Source organism: Phoenix dactylifera, chromosome 12, assembly GCF_009389715.1.
Source record: "Phoenix dactylifera cultivar Barhee BC4 chromosome 12, palm_55x_up_171113_PBpolish2nd_filt_p, whole genome shotgun sequence".
In the NCBI taxonomy this organism is placed as follows: Eukaryota; Viridiplantae; Streptophyta; class Magnoliopsida; order Arecales; family Arecaceae; genus Phoenix; species Phoenix dactylifera.
In genome coordinates, this window is record NC_052403.1 from 384,403 (window position 1) to 402,521 (window position 18,119).

Genomic DNA, 18,119 nt, shown 5'->3' on the forward strand with positions numbered 1-18,119 from the left:
GCCCCCCGCGCTTCCTACACCGGCTAAAGCAAAAGGAGGAGAAGCCGGCCCATGTCATCATCATTCCGCGGCAGGTGTGGCGACGACGTCCCCTGCCTTTCCCCATGCCTGTCAGAAAATAAATCGGCTCTGGCTCCATGTTAGTGGAGAGTTATAATTAAACCGCGGGACTTAGCGTGATGACTGCCCCCCAAGAACTTTTCCAGCAGTAAATCTCGGTAACAGGTTCTTGGCTTCATCGCTCTTTGGATCATATACGGTTAGTGCCGCGCCTTTATAACGGTCCCTGCGGAGAAGTGAAGCCTCGCGTGAGCTTGGCAAACTGGTGCGAGCATCCGGTAGCTTTAAATACCATGGACGAGAGCGGCGGCACGGGGGAAGCGCGCCAAGTGCGAACGGAGTGCGGAGAAGAGCAGCAACGCATGTCCTTGTCTGAATGAGTTGGTTGAGTTCCTTTATGAGGTTCACGAGGAGTACGCACACATCACACCATTAGCGCGACATACCATTTACCCCCTTGCAAGATAGCAAAAAAGAATTCATAGTCACGAGACTTTATCTACAGTCACTTTTGCATCAACTGCCACCGTAGGTTTCCACGTTGGTATCTGTATATGTGTGTGTGTTATATAATATACGAAGATGCCTCCCTCAAGCAGGTTGAATGAGTAGTTTATTAGACTGAAAGAGATGGTGTCGTCTTGAACGGTTTTGTCAAGGATGGTAGAAACTAAACCACTTCCACATCCTTATATCACATCATACAATATTAGTTGATGTCACCATCTATGAGATGGGCTGTCTATGAGCTTACTTAATGACAGCAAATTTCAGACATTAGTTTTGTTGTAATTGTCGCTAATTCAGGTGGGCTGGCTACCCCCTGTCGACAGTGCCAGCATATTGAATGTCTTGGTAGGCCATGCCAGGCGTGCGGGTTGATCGAAACATCTCGAGTTTGGCAGAATAGAAGCAATAAATTTAGAAATTAATTCATAGAGAGACCGTAGTAGGAGCAAACATCCTCTCATCCTACTAGTGCAAAGTTTGCTGGCCAGCCTCTGTGTCGACCTAAATTATCAGTTAGTCCTACTCCTCCATGGTCGTGCTGGGATTTATTTATTTTTCCCTGGGGCGCAAATAGCTCGTGTCAGCCCAATTTAGTCTAGAATGGATGTGCGTTATCCGAACCCATTCCAGAATTTGGATCAAGAAAGGTGGGCGAGTAGCCCAGACTGCAGACCGAGGAGAGAGTAAGAAAGAAACACATGCGTGCATGTTGAACGAGGAAACGCTTCGCCTGTGAAGTAGTAGTTTTCAAAATCTAGATTCCGTGGTGAAATGGTATACTGAAGTTAGGGGAGTGGGTGGCAATCGGATATTAGATATATATACACACATCGTAGCTTAGCGAGAGGGGCCGGAAAAGGAGCAGAAAGGAGAAAAGGCTGAGGGAAACCTCGGATCCACAACAAATCCTCTCCCAGAGTCTTTTCTTTCCCCATTCGTTCTCATTCCTTGTTTTTGCCCTCGCCCCCAGTCTCCATTCTCTCCTCTTCTTTTCTTCCCGACTAGCTTGCTCCATCTCCTCGTGAGTGATGAGATCTTGTTCTTGATTGTATCCGAAATCCTTACCATCTAAAGAATCGCCGAGCGATTAATAATGGGAGCTCGCTGCTCCAGATTCTCCCTCTGCTGGTGGCCCGCCCACTTCAAGTCCTCTGTCCTCGAGCCGGCCGACGATCTTGGTACTCTTTTCTTTCTTTCTTGGCTACCGATCGAGGTCGTGGTGGTGGTGGTGGTGGTGGTGATGGTCGCTGTAATTTGTTTGTTGTAAATGTGAGCTGCAGAGAATGGGGGCGACGGCGATCGGGACGGCGTGCCGAGGTTTGCCGAGTTCAGGCTGGAGGAGCTTCGGGCGGCCACCGATGGCTTCTCCCCAGACCACATCGTCTCGGAGCACGGCGAGAAGGCCCCCAACGTCGTCTACCGCGGCCAACTCCTCAACAGCGACCGCACCGTCGCCATCAAGCGCTTCAACAAGTTCGCCTGGCCCGACCCGCGCCAGTTCCTCGTCCGTCCCCTTCCCTTTTTTTTCTTTTTTCTTCTCTATTATCCTCCTCTTCCTCGTGTTTTGATCTCGATCGGTTTCTTGGTGGGCTCGCAGGAGGAGGCGAGAGCGGTGGGGCAGCTCCGGAGCGAGCGGCTGGTCAACCTCATTGGCTGCTGCTGCGAGGGTGACGAGAGACTGCTGGTCGCCGAGTTCATGCCCCACGAAACCCTAGCCAAGCACCTCTTCCACTGTACTTGCTCCTTCCTCCACCCACCCCCGTTCTTTGATTTCTATTTTTTTTCCCTCAATCATTTGGAACCGTTACCGATTGTTGCTGATGAATAAATTCGAGGCAGTCGATCCAATATCATTATCTTGATCCGTATAGATTTATCGTCCGGGGAAATAATTCTTTGCAAAGTACTTCCAGGGCTTTGTTGGGTTTTTGTTTTTCACCATCTTTTACCGTGGTATACCACAATATGTATAATGTTGTTGTTTTTCCGAATGTATTTGGTAATTTTTAATTGTTTTACCATGAATGGGCGAGGGGTATTTATGGAATTCTAAGTTGTTTATGGAGGAATTTTATATAGTCCAGTTGATGTAGCAGGCATCATTTTATCGACTCGTATTGATAAAAATTGGATTACCATGAAAGAAGAATTCCTCGCAAGATACTTCCAATTCTTTTTTTCCCCGCAATACTCTATTGCCTTCGAATGCTTATTTTGTTGAATCAATTTGGTAATGTATAGCGTTTTTGATTGTTAGTGGATAGCAGGCGGGTGATAAAATTTTTAGATATACATAATATTGCCAATATTCTACGTATCAGTTTTCTTCATTTGTATGGTTAGATATTTGATTATGATGAAGGCTTCTGTTTCAGTTGATTTCAAGACCAGGTTGTTTTGTTCTAACATGATCTACATGGTACACATGGCATACATGGCCGTATTTTTGAACCGGCTTTGTAGTATGTACTGGATCGGTGATTTAATCATGAAAATTGAGGGGTCGTGATGGTATGTGACAGGGGACACGCAGCCTTTGAGTTGGCCAATGAGGATAAGAGTCGTGTTGTACCTAGCACAGGCGCTGGAGTATTGCAACAGCAAGGGGCGGGCGCTCTATCACGATCTCAATGCATACAGAGTCCTCTTTGATCAGGTGAGATCATTAACTGGCTTCTTTATAAATGGTCCTCTTTCATCATGTCTTTTGCTGGTTTCTGCTGTTGTGCTGCATTATCACTGTTGGTAGTTTTACCGATTGGGCTGTTGGAAATTGACAGGATGGTAATCCCAGGCTCTCCTGTTTTGGCCTCATGAAGAACAGCAGAGATGGGAAGAGTTATAGCACGAACTTAGCATTCACACCTCCGGAGTACCTCAGGACAGGTATGCAGATTCTTGAAGTGGCAGTGGGTTGAGTGGCCTTTGATTAGTTTATACAAAAAAAAATGTATCCAAACATGTTTACCAGACTTTTTCATGTTTAAGCATTGTGGTAACTTGTTATATGGTTCCTGTTCAATGCATTGGATTGCCTAATTCAGTGTAGGACCTTCTTCATGGATATTGAGACAAAAAGTCATTTTCAAGGTTTGAAGTTTTGGTGGGGTGTTCAGTTGAAACCAAAATGTTCAATGTCCAAGCTTCTGCTTTTTTGTGTTTGTTTTTTTCTTTCCTTTTGACAATCCTTAATAGTTTTGTCTTTTAAATGGTGTCTTCCCATTGGAAATAAAGGTTTCAATTTGTCCAATATAATCTAAAATTGTATTTCAAATACTTTTTTTCCGTGTTTCTAACATATTTCTCTGATTAATAGTCTGTTTTTCTGTTTAGTTGCAACTTCAAAACTACAGAAAAAACTTGTGAACCTATCAAAACCAAATTCCTTTGCCCTGTCCGAAACTAAACAATCGAACCTTGCCGTTCATTTCAAGGAACAATCCCCAAAAGAGTTTCTTTTGAACGTTGTTGCTTATTAGCTATTATATTCTTCTTTGATATCTCTATTCTACATGTTCTTTCTTCAAATGGATTAGTGGACTTACTGCTTAGGCGTTCGCTCTATAGCTATTAGATTGCACGGGAGCTGTAATAGAGATTCTACAATTTCCATGCATGTAGTTTCTTTTTTTCTTATTGACTATTGAAAATTTGAAATCAATCGACTGTATAATGTGTGCATAAAACAAGAAATTATATGTTGTTCAGAGTTGGAAACATCATCTATGTCTTATTAGATCCATTTGGCAGGGAGAGTGACGCCAGAGAGTGTAGTATACAGCTTTGGAACTCTGCTGCTTGATCTTCTTAGTGGAAAGCATATTCCCCCAAGCCATGTAAGCTCCTACTTCCCAAAAATATGTTTGGCCTTACCTGATTTCAAGCTGAATGTCATAATAACATTTAGTAGTAGTTGATTTACTTGAATGTTTTGGAAGATGTGATAGTATAATCCATGAGCTGTTACTACATAAACAGCACTCAAAGCAGTACTTAAAATATATTCATCCTTTATGCTCCTGAAGGACAGGCAACTCCTAAATCTGCTCCCCGGGATAGAATATTATTATGATAAACTAAGATTCTAATGCTTCTACTGATAATTTTTCCTTGACAACTCTAGACATGTTGTCCTTTAGAAGATTAGGTATTATTGCATGTTTGAAATAGTTGATGGTAAGATTTCAAGTGTAATTTCCCTGTATAGAGCATCTAGTTATAACTACAGTGAAGGTGAATGCCCTTTGACATGCTTTACCGCAATGCTTTAACCAGAGCTCCATCATGCTGCCAGATGGATGCTTAAGTTTTTATAAGCAAGCTTACATACAAACTCGTGCACACCACAGTAATTTGACATTTGTCTTGTGGCTTGATGGTGATATTAATTTCTGTGTAGCAGCACACTATTAAGGGGTGGCAGAATTTTATGTTAAAAAAGTGCAATTGCTTCCATTTCAGTACTTTCATCTCTTAGGTCCCGTGTTGATCTATTTATGGTTGACATATTATAGTTTAGCTTGCAGGCATTGTCGCTTATTGCCCCTACATTCTGAACCTTAAATGCATTGCAAAATAGTAGGAAAAAACAGAAAACAGTACTTTGTGACTTTACTAGTGTCAATTTTAAATGATTTTCTTTATTCCCACTTTCTACTTATCTGTTTTGGACTTGGACAGAGCAATTGTCCCATCACAATTAATGAATCCAAAGCATTGACCTAGATCTTTTTTGCTGCAGGCACTTGACCTAATTCGTGGTAAGAATTTTCTTATGCTGATGGATTCTTGTTTGGAGGGGCATTTCTCCAATGCTGATGGGACTGAACTGGTGCGACTGGCTTCTCGTTGTTTACAATACGAACCTCGTGAGAGGCCAAATCTGAAGTCATTAGTGACCACTCTTACATCTCTCCAGAAAGATGCAGAAGTAAGGTTTTTGCCTTAGAAACTACTGTTTTTGATTGTACGTTAATTGGCTACTTATGCTAGAGGTTATGCAAGTCTCCTCTAATTCTTGCGCAGCGTTTCATTTTGGTGGTCACTGCCCTTGATATTGCTTGACCAAATCTATAGATTTTTGCAATCCAGTTGTAAATTAAATTATATGTCAGTAGTTCTTTTCCAAAAAAAGGTTATAGAACTATTTTTCAACCTTGGTAATGTAGATGCAATGGTCAGAACAGTCATTACTCATAAATTACTTGTATAAACTGGATTGATTTTTTTTTAAAGCAAGTTATATGTTAATTTTATTTTGATTGTACCATTTTGTTACTGTGTTCATACTATAACGCATGATATTCATTTTTTACCTATCAGGTGCCCTCATACATATTGATGGATATTCCACGTGGTCCTACAAACTCTGTGCAAATACTTTCTTTATCTCCTCTTGGTGAAGCTTGCACCAGGTTAGACCTCACTGCTATACATGAAATATTGGAGAAGAATGGATACAAGGATGATGAAGGAATAGCCAATGAGGTAAGAAAAATTTTTAGCCTCTGTTTTCACTTTTATATGCAGTTCTTTGCTTGTTTTTGCTTTCATGTTTTCATTTCTGTAAGGTACTTACATAGATTCAACTAAAAGATTGTATCATTGTTCTGTCTTAACTCTGCTATGTGGCTGGCTTCCCTCCTTCCCTTTTCCCTTGCATGTAATTTCTATATAACTTTTGGTAGATCCAACTAGTACTTTAGTTCATGTGTTTTGAGGTGCATGTGTAGCAAAAATGTAACAGATCTAAATCCAGGAAAATCATTATGGGAAATTATCTTCTTGAAGCAATGGTGAAACTGCTTTTTTTTTTCCTTTTTTATTTTTGTGCAGGGAATTAAGATCTAAAATTATAGCCTTCGTGTACCAAAAAAAAAAAAAATGTTGCCGTCGTACTAGGGTGAGTTCATTTTACTATTCCACTAAAAGCAGCTAAGCCAATAGAAGATAGACAACCATTTAACTTGCACAATTTGGGAATTTCTTCGATCTTTTCTCTTACCCAATCATTACTTAAGCGTAACACCCACCTGGAAACAAGAAAAGGAACAAGTGGTGAACAAAATCAACACATTTGGAAGGCTGAACAAGGGGTCGTTTTTGTTTCAAATCTATGCTTCTGTGTCCATGTATTTATTATTTAAGCAAGCAAATTTTGGTTTTAAAGAAATGCATGTTTGCCTATGGGAAGTCAGGCATCTTTGCAGTGCATTCTCAAATCAAATTTACTACCTCGCACTGAATAAATGAATTGTTAAAGGCATGTTCTCCTTGAGCTTGCAATGTTTGTCATGTAGAATCGTACTTCTTAGATAGTTTTCTAACAGCAGGATTTTCCTCAACCTGCTTAAGGAACATGAAATTTTCTGAAGATGCATGCATGCACAGACACACTCACGCAGGAAACTCTGTTATAAGTCTCTGCGACCCAACAGAGGCTTATCAATGCCAAAAGTTTCAAAAAAAAAAGACAAGAAAAATAAAAAAGGAAAAAGACTTAATATAGAAGCGACCACTTGTGCAAGTGCAATATCCTGGTCTGCGATTGCTTCTGAATTTGTAATATCCCTCTTAACCCAAATTCAGTTTGATTTCAGATCTCAAGAGGCTGTGTAGTTGAACAAGAATCAGTAATAGGGTCAAAGAGATAGGTGACATATTTGTTATAGTTAACAAACGCATTTAGATGGCAACAAAGACGAGGAATGGTATGCTAAGTAACCTGCACCATGCCTGTATTACATGGCAAAACAAAGGAAAATTTTGTAGAGGGAAACTACACAAAAATCAGTTGCATGCGTGCTCTTACATTTTAAGTGATCTGGTATCTGTTAAAGCTTGCATAAACTTACCTTCACTGGTCATTACTGATTAGCTTCACTGATTTGCTATCCATTTCGAATCTATTGTTCTCTTTTGCACGGATGTCATGAATTTTAAATCTATTGTTCTCAGTTCTCCCTAGACTCAAATCTGGTTAATGTGAAATTATAAATCTCTCTGAATATTTTTATTTGCCACTGTGTTTCCTACTCAAAGTTTATGTCATGACGATAATTCCTCTCGCAGCTTTCTTTCCAAGTGTGGACCAGCCAAATGCAGGAGACTTTGAACTGTAAGAAACATGGCGACAGCGCTTTTCGGGCTAAAGATTTTGGAACTGCAATTGATTACTATACACAGGTTTATTCTATGAACCTAAAATCTAAACTATAAGTCAGGTTTATTCTCTTGATTTAAACACGGCACTGAATAACTAGTCAAGTAGCCATTTAATTATTCATTCAATTTGATTGGGTGGTGAAACTGGCTTGGTGACAATTTTGAGAAGTGCGGGTCCGAGCCTTTCTCATCACCCAGTTTTATCCAGATATTCACAGGTCATGAAATTCTTTCTGTTACTTTTCTTTCAGCTAATTTTTCTGTTAAGCTTTAACTGATGTTTATGGGCCTCTATGAGGTAAGTTTTTGGATGCGACGGAAACTACATAATGTGTGTTAGGTATAATTTCGATCTTGCTTTGGGAAGCCTCGGAGTTATGATTGATGAGCAGGTTCTTTCAATCAATGATATCAGAAAGAAAGCTTTTCAGACTTTCTGCCCTGTACTATTAAAAGCACGTTCTCTTTCCCCTTGACATGCAATTAAAACTTGAGGAGCTTGACTGTTTTTTTTTTTGGGCGGGTGGGATTTTTGTAGTTTATCGATAGCGGAACAATGATTTCTCCAACAGTATTAGCAAGGCGTTGCTTGTCATACTTGATGAACGATATGCTACAAGAGGCTCTAGGAGATGCAATGCAAGCACAGGTAGTGTCGCCCGAGTGGCCTACTGCTTACTATCTTCAAGCTGCTGCTTTGCTTAGTCTTGGAATGGAAATCGATGCCCAAGAATCACTTAAAGATGGTGCTGCTCTGGAGACTGAAAGGAATAAAAAATACTGAAGTGTAAAGGTTTATCATTCTGTTTTTTTTTGTCTGTAGCTTTCATTTCTTTTAATTGGCGTTGATCTGCACCAATAGGGTCGGGTTCGCCTGCCCCTTTGTTGAAGTCTGTATCATGCACGATGATGGGACCAAAAATTGAAATATATTCACCAAATGAAGTTGATGATATTGCATTTCAGGCCAATGGGTTGAGCAGCTATTCGGCTTTATAATTTGGCAGATAGCAAGTGGGTCTTTTTTTGATCATTGTAATGATATAACCGACACATCTACAGGCTGAGCAACAAAACAGTGGCAGTCCAGAATCAAACTGATGAATGCTGCATCCAACGGTGGAATCCAACATGGACGGCCATTTCTTTTCTTAGAAAATCAGAAGACATTGGATAACCCATTGGCATGAACATCAATAAATAAATAAATAACGATAGCATGGTCTTGACACCATCTCCTGCACCCATTTAAACATGTCTGAATTCTCAATTCATCAGCTTCTCGCTATCTGGTTATAAACGTCCGCATGCATGTACCGACAATATAAAGTGAAAGACAAGCAGAATTCTGATGGTTGTTTTCTCAAATGCCATTCCATTACGAGAGGCTCCTTGCAGGGCAAACAAGCATCAGGGATTATTTCTCAGCCAGTAATGTTCCGGGTAAATTTTCCCCTTTAATCCTGGCAATAGGATATTTTGTTTGCACCACATGCCTTAAACCAGCAGTAATAAATATGCACTAACAACTGCAACAGGCAGCAATTACTTCACATTGGTGGTCGATTGGAACCAAGCAACTGCCCTATTAAATTTGTCACCTGAAATAGTCAAAAGACGGCTGAAAACTGAGATTTCCAAATTAGGTCCATCTTTTACATCCATGATCTTCGAATGATAAACAAGAACTTAAGGAAAAAAGTATAACCAATAATATCGTTAAAAAATAACATGAATCTCATAATATATATGCTCTTCAAAAATGAAGACAAGCATGATAAAATGGTTCAGTTTACACAACTACAGAATCTAACACATAAGCATCGGTCATATAGATTTCATAGCAAGATGATTTCCAAACAAAACAAAATGACAAATCAAAAAGGCCAGAAAGACTAAGTGTCAATGCATGAATTATACAGTTGCGTGCATTCTTAAGAATCAGTAACATAACCTGAACTCTTCATTTTATTTTATTTTAACTGATATTTTATTTGTTGACTGACCCATTTTTAGCTGAACTCTGAATGGCAAAGGCCTTTTCAACATAACGACAGTTGCTGCATCAAGGTGATCCTATGCGGGATAACTTTTTGTAATCATAGCAATAGTTTCCGCAACCATCCCTGATCTGACAACCATACTAACCCACATGCTGACGACAATAAGCCAAACATGTGACAAAGGATGACTAATATACACATGTATTAATTCGCATAGATAGAGTGGCATTGCTCTGCTCCCATGTGTCACTTGAGCCTTCAGGCAAGACCACATTAGAGACAATTTATAATATGTTTCAGAGTAATGGTTCTTCACTACAAGAGTCAAGAGAACTGAACTTGATGTTCAATTTACCGCTTGTGCAAACTCTTGAAGCAGTTCATACTGATCAGGCATCTGATTTGACCAGGCAATCAACTTCTAGTAAAAAGGGATTAAAAAAGGTTTGAGATATTGCAATTATGTTCCATACAGAAAATTTGAGGATTTAAATTGTTCAATTCAACAAGATTGTCAAGTGGTCAGGAAAACATAATCAAACCAAGCGAATGGACAACTATGTGTATACCATGGTAAAACACAATGCAATGCAATAATGTTCGATACATGCAAAAAATTGAAGGAATTGAATTGTTCAAGATTCAACAAGATTGCCAAGATATAGACAAATCATAATCAAACTTATAGCTCTAAGAAAGGACAACTTTGTTCACCATGTTAAAACAAAACATAAATTAATGTCACTGCTCATGTCGATGTATTTTAATGTGATAGACAACCAAAAATAATTACAACACAATCCAAAGTAGATGGGGAAATGTGAAAATGGAATATAACTAAGCCAGGAATTTGACAATTGGACAAAAGTTCTGAGCACTCTAATGGGTCTTAGTCGAAGATTTGAAACATATGATTGTCAAACTATTCTCATTCGATTCTACTCTGTCACTACAATTGTTGTTCTTAAAAAAAAGCAAAAGATAAGCAATCCATAAATACAATTATGCCCCATGTAAAAAACAAGTTAAAGCAATTTCACACAAATAATACAACTTACTTGCCAATATTTTGAAACACAACGGTCAATGCAACTATTCTCACCCATATTGAGCTCAGATTCCTTATACCTGGACATAAGACATGGAGGGTATTTGAGGTTGAATATTCTTGAATATGTTAAAAACAACCAAGACATTTTCAAGATATTCATCCCATAAATGAATAAAAGGCTACACTTGCAGAGTGCACACAAGATTAACCGTATGTTACCAGTGTGTTGTTGGATTACCAACACATCAACCTTCTTTATATATATATATATATATATATATATATATATATATATATATATATATATATATATATATATATATATATATATATATATATATATTGGGGGGGTGGGGGAGCATCAATCTGCGTTGTTAATTCATAGAGACATGCTGATTCATTGATATGTATTAAAAGTAATATTCAAGGGCACATAAACCTACCACGTCAACTCACATTAATAGATTGATCAATTGGTATACATCCAAAGTCAATTCAAAGGAATATAGATATGTATTTAAAAAATGAATGGAGAATTGTGATTCTGGATCTTAAAAGAGAATCAGGAGGTTAGAGAAGAGTTCATCAAATTCCAACATACCTTTTATCGATACATTTGTCAAAACATATCTTGGTAAGCCTGTACCAAACGTTAGAAAAGAAAAAAATTGTCAAAAACTAAAAAAAATATTCTGGTGGTTTCTTTTGTATCCTTGTAAGCAACACAAAGACCACCTCCATATCATTTTAAGCTCACTAGTATGGAAAATGAATAAATATTTTAGAATGAGTTCAAAAAAGTATGCATTAAGACTATAATTTCATACATGATTTTCTGAAGGAAAAGGAACAATGTAACATCAAATATCATATTGTGTTGTGGGTATGAGCTACATTTTAAAAAAAAGGACTCTCAATACACAGTTAATTGTGTTCGATGTAAGAAATACCAGACAGCAAAGTAATCAATCCAATATATTCAAACTTTAAAAATTAATTTCCGGAAAAGTAAGCTAAAAATATAACTTTAAGATGTTTAGCATGAAAAAGGACTAAAAACATAATTAAAGAAATAATTTCTGACATGTTATTGCAGGCAAAGATTTAAGTCCGTGTGGGATGTCTCACGGGACGTTGGGATGTGGCAACATCCCAAGTGTTGGGATGGGACTATCCCGTTGTTGTCCCAGAAACACTTTCCGTGCATCCCAGAACATCACCTATCCCAAATGTGAGGGCAGGAGAGGACTGCAACGCATCCCGTTCTATAGAAAATTCGGGACAACTCCATCCCATGGGATTTGAATCATTGATCTAAGGTGGGTATACAGCACATGAGGCATCGTTTTTGATTAAGCAGTTGGCATTTTAACAGTAGTTACCATGAAAAATATTTTCAAATGTCCCAACAGAAAAAACCTTCATATCTCGGCAATGTGCTCAGTATACCTTTTATAACGTGGCTCCTCTAAAACTTGGAAATGCATGGTAAATATAGCAACCCACCATGTATTTCCAGAAGACCTTCATATCTTCCAAATTATGGGTAGACACCACTGCTTGCTGCTTTTGTTTCTTGCATTCTCCAATGCCCAGTTTCCAACATGGTAACCTTTTTTTTGGAAAAAGTGAAAGGATCAAAGAGCAAGCATTTTATTTGATGACTACTCATAGATGACCCACTCATTAATCCATGAACTATTGTTAGCGACACAATTCAAGTACTTTAATGCACCTTCTATTTGAAATTTCACTTTGTTAGTAACTCTTTTAAATAACAAGTTAAGATGCTAAGGTAGCAACACCGACATCCCGTTCTATAGAAAAATTGGGACAGCTCCATCCCATGGGATTTGAATCATTGATTTAATGTGGGCTGTACATGAGGCATCCTTTTTGATTAAGCAGATGGCATTTTAACAGTAGTTACCAAGGAATGCCGTACCGGTCCGTACCGGCCCGTACGGGCCGGTACGTACCGGTCCGGTCCCTGACCGGTACCGGACACAGATGAAAACCGGTATTTCCGGTTTTCTTCTGTGAACCGGCCGGTACGGAGACCGTACCGGCCGGTACCGGCCGGTACCGCTTGGTACCGGCCTCGTACCGGTGCGAACCGGCCGGTTCGCACCGGTACGGTGTTTTTTTTTGGGGGGGGGGAACCACTGCGCCTCGCTGTGGTTTTTTTTTTTTTTGATGGGAAAGAAAGTGGTCCGGACCGGTACGGTACCGGTCCGGACCGGTACCGTACCGGTCCGGCCGGCCACCGGTACGCCGATCCGGACCGGTATGGCGGACCTTGGTAGTTACCATGAAAAATATATTCATATGTCCCAATAGAAAAAACCTCCATATCTCAGGCAATGTGCTCACTATATCTTTTATAATGTGGCTCCTCTAAAACTTGGGAATGCATGGTAAATATAGTAACCTGCCATGTATTTCCAGAAGACCTTCATGTCTTCCAAATTATGGGTAGACATCACTGCTTGCTGCTTTTGTTTCTTGCATTCTCCAACGCCCAGTTTCCAACATGGTAACTTTTTTGGGGAAAAAGTGAAAGGATAAAAGAGCAAGCATTTTATTTGATGACTACTCATAGATGACCCACTCCTCATTAATCCATGAACTATTGTTAGCGAAACAATTCAACTACTTTCATGCACCTTCTATTTGAAATTGCACTTTGTACGTAACTCTTTTAAATAACAAGTTAAGATGCTAAGGTAGCAACACTGATATAAAAACCCTATATGTTAAGGATCACATCAAATAAATCATGGAAGTTGGATCTGTAGGCCCACCCTCCCCATGTCAGGCTCCCCAACCAAAAAAGGTAAAGAATAAATATAAAGAAATTCTGTTAGGACTCTACCATGTTCTCATGCTTTGAGGTCCATCCCCTGACCTATGGTGCTATTTGCTAACTAGAGACACCAGTTGAAATGGCTGTTGCTCCTTACTCCTACCTGATTTCTGGACACTGATAGAAGTACTTGATCATAACATGAATAGTTCGTATTTTCACAAATTGATGGACGCTTGTTCAAACAACCGAGCAGGGGCTTCCTTAACAACTATCAATTTAAGTATTCACAAATTGACCTCCTTGCAAATTAAAGTTCATATCTTAAACTTACAATATGTACAATTTTTCCACATATTGACAAAATTTAGGCCAACTCTAATCTTTGCTAATCTCTGTCATTTATTTATCTTGATTCCTCCTCAATATACAACAATGTGTTCATTTTTATAACAATCATGAGCTCCTAACTATCATCCTTTCATTTATCTTTTCACCTCAAGTTTAGATGGTGAAGCATCTATCTAGCTTATGATGACCCTATACCTTCTGCAAAGAGTCTAATTAGACTGGCCACTCCAAACATTCACCCACCTTCCTTGAGCCACAGGCTAAAGGAGGTCCAGTAGAAGAAAAGGATTTAGGATAACATGCTCTACTTCAATGTTACCCCTCAAACAGTTGATAATCCTTTACACAAAGAATCCACTTGCAACACTACCATTTTGGGACAAGTTTAAACCAATCGAATCTTTTGGAAAGAATTACTAATGAATGATCAATAAACTGCCAAAACAATTCAAGCTTTCATGAATCTATATATCTCTTGAGTAGCCATGTTTTCTATACCTTCTTGAACATCCTACTCTATCCTGCTTAGATTGGAGCAGTCAGATTGGAATGCCTAATTAGAACTTGCAGTTAGTGATAAAAATTATGTCCTATTAAAGAAATTTAGAAAACACAAAAATGCTAATTTACCCTTTAATCACAATATAAATTTGAGAAACCAAAAGATTTAAGCAAGGGTTACATAAAAGTTCATAGTCTATCTTAAGGGCAAACCAAGTGTCCCAAAGGTTGCAAAAACAGATGATGAGCAATAAAAAGTCATGAACAGCCTAACTATTGATCAGATACAACAAAACATAAAACAAATCAAGACAATCTAACAAGCAATGTTCATTTTACTATCAACAGAAGACAGAAACTAATGCTTTCAAAACTCACTTTCACTATTGTTATTATTATGTCCTGACTTCCAGGAATTTTCTAGTTATTTTTTGTTATAGAGTAAGCCCAGAATGCCCATTGATACCAATACTGTTGTTAATATATCTCAATATTCGCAGCATATTGTTTTAAAAATCAAAAGGCAATAAATATATCAATTAGAGAGAAAGGCGAAGATTCACTATCCCAAGTAACCAACACTCACTGAAGTTACTTTTTTTTTTCTGGCATGGCCTTGATTGTGTTTCACTATTTTGTCAGGCATGGTGTTAGCGCATCTCACCTTTGGGAAGGTCTTGGCAATTAAAACTTATTACCAGACTTATCCTGTTAAAGAAGTGGAAGTCGTACCATATTAACCTATAATAAATGAATTTATACATCTTCTTCTATCAACACTTCCTACATACGTCTTGTTATGCAATTCATGCCACGTACACATAGGGGAGGGGGAATAAGCAGAGAAAACAGGAGGGTGAAGCTTAAGAAACTGGTAACTCTGGAACAAAATTTAAGGAATGAGATGACAAAATAAAAAGGCTAATAAAGCATAATTTACGATGATATATATACAGGAAGAGGATGGCATGCAGCATCTGCAAAATTCAAAATTTAAGATCGTATTACCTGTTAAAAAGATCTACCCTGTACTCCATCTCTTGCTCTGCCATTCCAAATATCTGCAAAAGGTCAATATGATGAGCTAGAGAAAAGGAATAACAACTTATACTTAAGAATCACGAATAAAATTGTCAATATCAGTCACCTATCACTGAAAAGATGATGAACAGAACATGCTTCCAATTAAGCAGCCATTTTAATCCATTAAAATCAAATTTAGCAATGCACAAAATCTTACAGGAGCATAACAAGTAGTCTCTGCAGAAACATGCAACCTTGTTGACAAGAAAGTTAAAACAACTAATTGAGTCATTTTTTCGAAATTTCTGCCTCACATAGCACACACCAGAAAATAATTTTCACAGCATCACAAAGATGACCACATTCAGACTTGATTAAAAAAACAGTTTTAGAACTTTTCCACAGGAATATATAATAAGCACATCGCTGAACCAAGGAAGGGACTTTGACTTTGGATAGAAAACAACGGTTGAGCAGGATCTACACATCCACCCACAAATTGATAAGACAGGATAATTGATGCCTATGCATTATCATGCATGCAGCCTCTTGTAGAGACCTCGGCAAACACTTTAGAGGCAGGATACAGGTGACAAGAAATTAAGTCGAGCAAACAATGGTGCACATCCAACTACAAATGGGAATTTTTTATTTTTTGCTCTTTCAATCATTTCTTTGTTTTCTTGAAAATGCCTAATAAAAAAGATTATGAGTCTGTCAAGAATGCCGGAATACCTGCTCTTTCTCAATAGTCGTTGAGCCATTTTTAGCAGCCATCGTTATATCCTCCACCTGAACAATCAAGAAAACCGAAAAAAAGGAATCACCGCGTAAAATTCCAAGAAAATATGGGTACATCAGGAAAGAAGCATTAACTGCGCGATCAAGAAAAGGGTCTCAAACAGAAGTACTACCACATAAAAATTCCAAGAGAACCAAGAAAAGATCAAGAACCTCATCAAGAAGATATCACAACATTAAAATTCAGAAGAAACAAAGAAAAGCAAAAAAAGGCGTTAACAGAACAAAAAAAGAAAAGCAAGAAGGCTATTGCTGCATTAAAAGTCCGAAAACGCGGAGATTGCCCGAATCAGATCCACAAAACCTCATTGTTTTTCGAAATCCAAAAAGATCCAGAAGGAGAGAACAATCGCCAAACCAAACTAAACGAAACAAAATTTTCTCAGACAAGCATCTACCGCTGATGATCCAAGAAGAGAGGATATCGTTCGTTAGTGCGGAAGATTAATCATCTTCTTGAAAGAAAAAAAACTGAAATCGGCCGGAAAACCCTCGTATATAGATAAAATTCAAGGGTTCATACCCAAGTGAACATTAAAACAAATTCCTGCAAGCTCTAAAAAAATGAAGCCAAGATTGACGACATACCAGGAGAGCGGGCGCAGTCCCGACGGAATGAAAGATGGAGAGAGATCAACCGCGAGGATTCGAGGACGTACAAAACCTTCGGGCCCCCTCTCTCTATCTCTCTCTAGTATAGGGTTTTAGGTAAGGAGTGGGGATTAGTCGGATGAGATCGTGGACTTAAATGCAGTGGGCTCGAGACTTGTGGGCGGATCGTTTCGGGCCTTGGCAAGGAGAGTGCAGTAGTGCAACTTACAGCGGGTTTGGGGTGTCAGCGGATTCGGGTCGGATTTAGTTCATCCACGCCCAAACCTAAAATATATATTAGATCCGAACGAAAATCCATATCCAATTAAGAGTCTATATCTACATCCAATATCGCATGCACTATCGTAACCAAAAAAAAAATCGAGTGTTGAGTCGGATTTAGGGTAGAAATCAGGAATTTGATACGTTATTTTGCATCCAAAATGCTAAAATACGAAAATGGGTATTTATTAAGTTGGTGTTTTTGTTACCTAAGTATCCATGCAACTTACCTAAATAAAAATATTCCTACCATAATTAAGCTCAAAATATTAAATCCAACTTATATATTATGAAAAAAAAATGTTATTAACAACTTCTAACCATAAACATATAAAACATGGATAAGAATTTGATGGAGTATGATATGGATATATTACCCAATCCAACAACAGAATCAGATTGCATTTCACCCAATCCAATAAGACTTTCGGGACTCTTTTTGAAATCCAAGCCCAATGCAGTAGCTTATTGTCTTGTTTTTGTTTTTTTTATATGCAAATCCTGTATTCAGAGTCACTTTCAAATTAGGTTTGCACATTGTTGGCCTCCATTAATATGAAAGAAAAAAATCCTTTGGTGTGTGCACTAGAAAATATCGTACGGGATATTTTGCCATGTCTTTTTTTCTAGCGCTTATCTTAAAGAGAAAACCTAAAAGTTAAATCGGAACATGACTCCTATTACTAATGAAGTCTACAGGTCATATGGCTTTAAAAAATAAAGAAAAAAAGAAAAAAAAATGCATGCTAAAGAAAGGTCATTCGTCCGCATTCTCTCTTCTTCCTTGTTAGGCCTCTCTATTCGTCCTTTTTCTTATCAAGTCGTCTCTCTCCTCCGTGAGATCTTCTTTCTCCTTCCCTAGTCTCTTTCTCCTCCAAAGTCCTCTATTTTTTGTAGGATCAAAAAAGCTCATAATATATATCAGAAAGCCAATAAGTGTATATCATTTGGCAACATATTGTGTACTGGTTAACAC

General features: G+C 38.4%; 2 protein-coding genes across 5 annotated transcripts; one reads left to right on the forward strand and one right to left on the reverse strand.

The window, feature by feature from the left end:
- Window positions 1-1,183: 1,183 nt before the first annotated feature.
- Window positions 1,184-8,689, forward strand: LOC103715502 (serine/threonine-protein kinase BSK5-like). Its single transcript, XM_008803150.4, has 10 exons — window positions 1,184-1,748; window positions 1,851-2,074; window positions 2,168-2,303; window positions 3,093-3,226; window positions 3,351-3,456; window positions 4,321-4,406; window positions 5,312-5,500; window positions 5,893-6,057; window positions 7,642-7,755; window positions 8,273-8,689. The coding sequence occupies exons 1-10, from the start codon at window positions 1,664-1,666 to the stop codon at window positions 8,516-8,518; spliced, it is 1,485 nt and encodes a 494-aa protein (XP_008801372.1). The 5' UTR covers window positions 1,184-1,663; the 3' UTR covers window positions 8,519-8,689.
- Window positions 8,690-8,908: 219 nt separating this feature from the next.
- Window positions 8,909-17,009, reverse strand: LOC103715503 (mitochondrial import inner membrane translocase subunit TIM10-like). Of its 4 annotated transcripts, XM_026807852.2 has the most exons (7): window positions 16,794-16,836; window positions 16,205-16,261; window positions 15,455-15,507; window positions 11,390-11,428; window positions 10,796-10,865; window positions 9,283-9,335; window positions 9,028-9,248 (listed from the first exon to the last, which is right to left on the reverse strand). In XM_026807852.2, the coding sequence occupies exons 1-6, from the start codon at window positions 16,803-16,805 to the stop codon at window positions 9,285-9,287; spliced, it is 282 nt and encodes a 93-aa protein (XP_026663653.2). In that variant the 5' UTR covers window positions 16,806-16,836; the 3' UTR covers window positions 9,028-9,248; window positions 9,283-9,284. The 4 variants fall into 4 exon arrangements, with proteins under 4 accessions (XP_008801374.1, XP_038988142.1, XP_038988143.1 ...); XM_008803152.3 differs by lacking the exon at window positions 16,794-16,836 and adding an exon at window positions 16,859-17,009 and having other exon boundaries at window positions 8,909-9,335; XM_039132214.1 differs by lacking the exon at window positions 16,794-16,836 and adding an exon at window positions 16,669-16,787 and having other exon boundaries at window positions 8,909-9,335.
- Window positions 17,010-18,119: the final 1,110 nt, after the last annotated feature.

What these genes read in the sequence shown, in the direction of transcription:
- LOC103715502 (XM_008803150.4), top strand. Translation starts at nt 1,664, where the DNA reads ATGGGAGCTCGCTGCTCCAGATTCTCCCTCTGCTGGTGGCCCGCCCAC. An exon ending in ACAGAGTCCTCTTTGATCAG is followed by an intron (nt 3,227 to 3,350) that starts GTGAGATCATTA and finishes GGAAATTGACAG; the next exon opens with GATGGTAATCCCAGGCTCTC. An exon ending in ATGAAGGAATAGCCAATGAG is followed by an intron (nt 6,058 to 7,641) that starts GTAAGAAAAATT and finishes TTCCTCTCGCAG; the next exon opens with CTTTCTTTCCAAGTGTGGAC.
- LOC103715503 (XM_026807852.2), bottom strand. An exon ending in AGGGTAGATCTTTTTAACAG is followed by an intron (nt 11,429 to 15,454) that starts GTAATACGATCT and finishes CGTTTGGTACAG; the next exon opens with GCTTACCAAGATATGTTTTG. An exon ending in GTGTTTCAAAATATTGGCAA is followed by an intron (nt 9,336 to 10,795) that starts GTAAGTTGTATT and finishes TGACTATTTCAG; the next exon opens with GTGACAAATTTAATAGGGCA.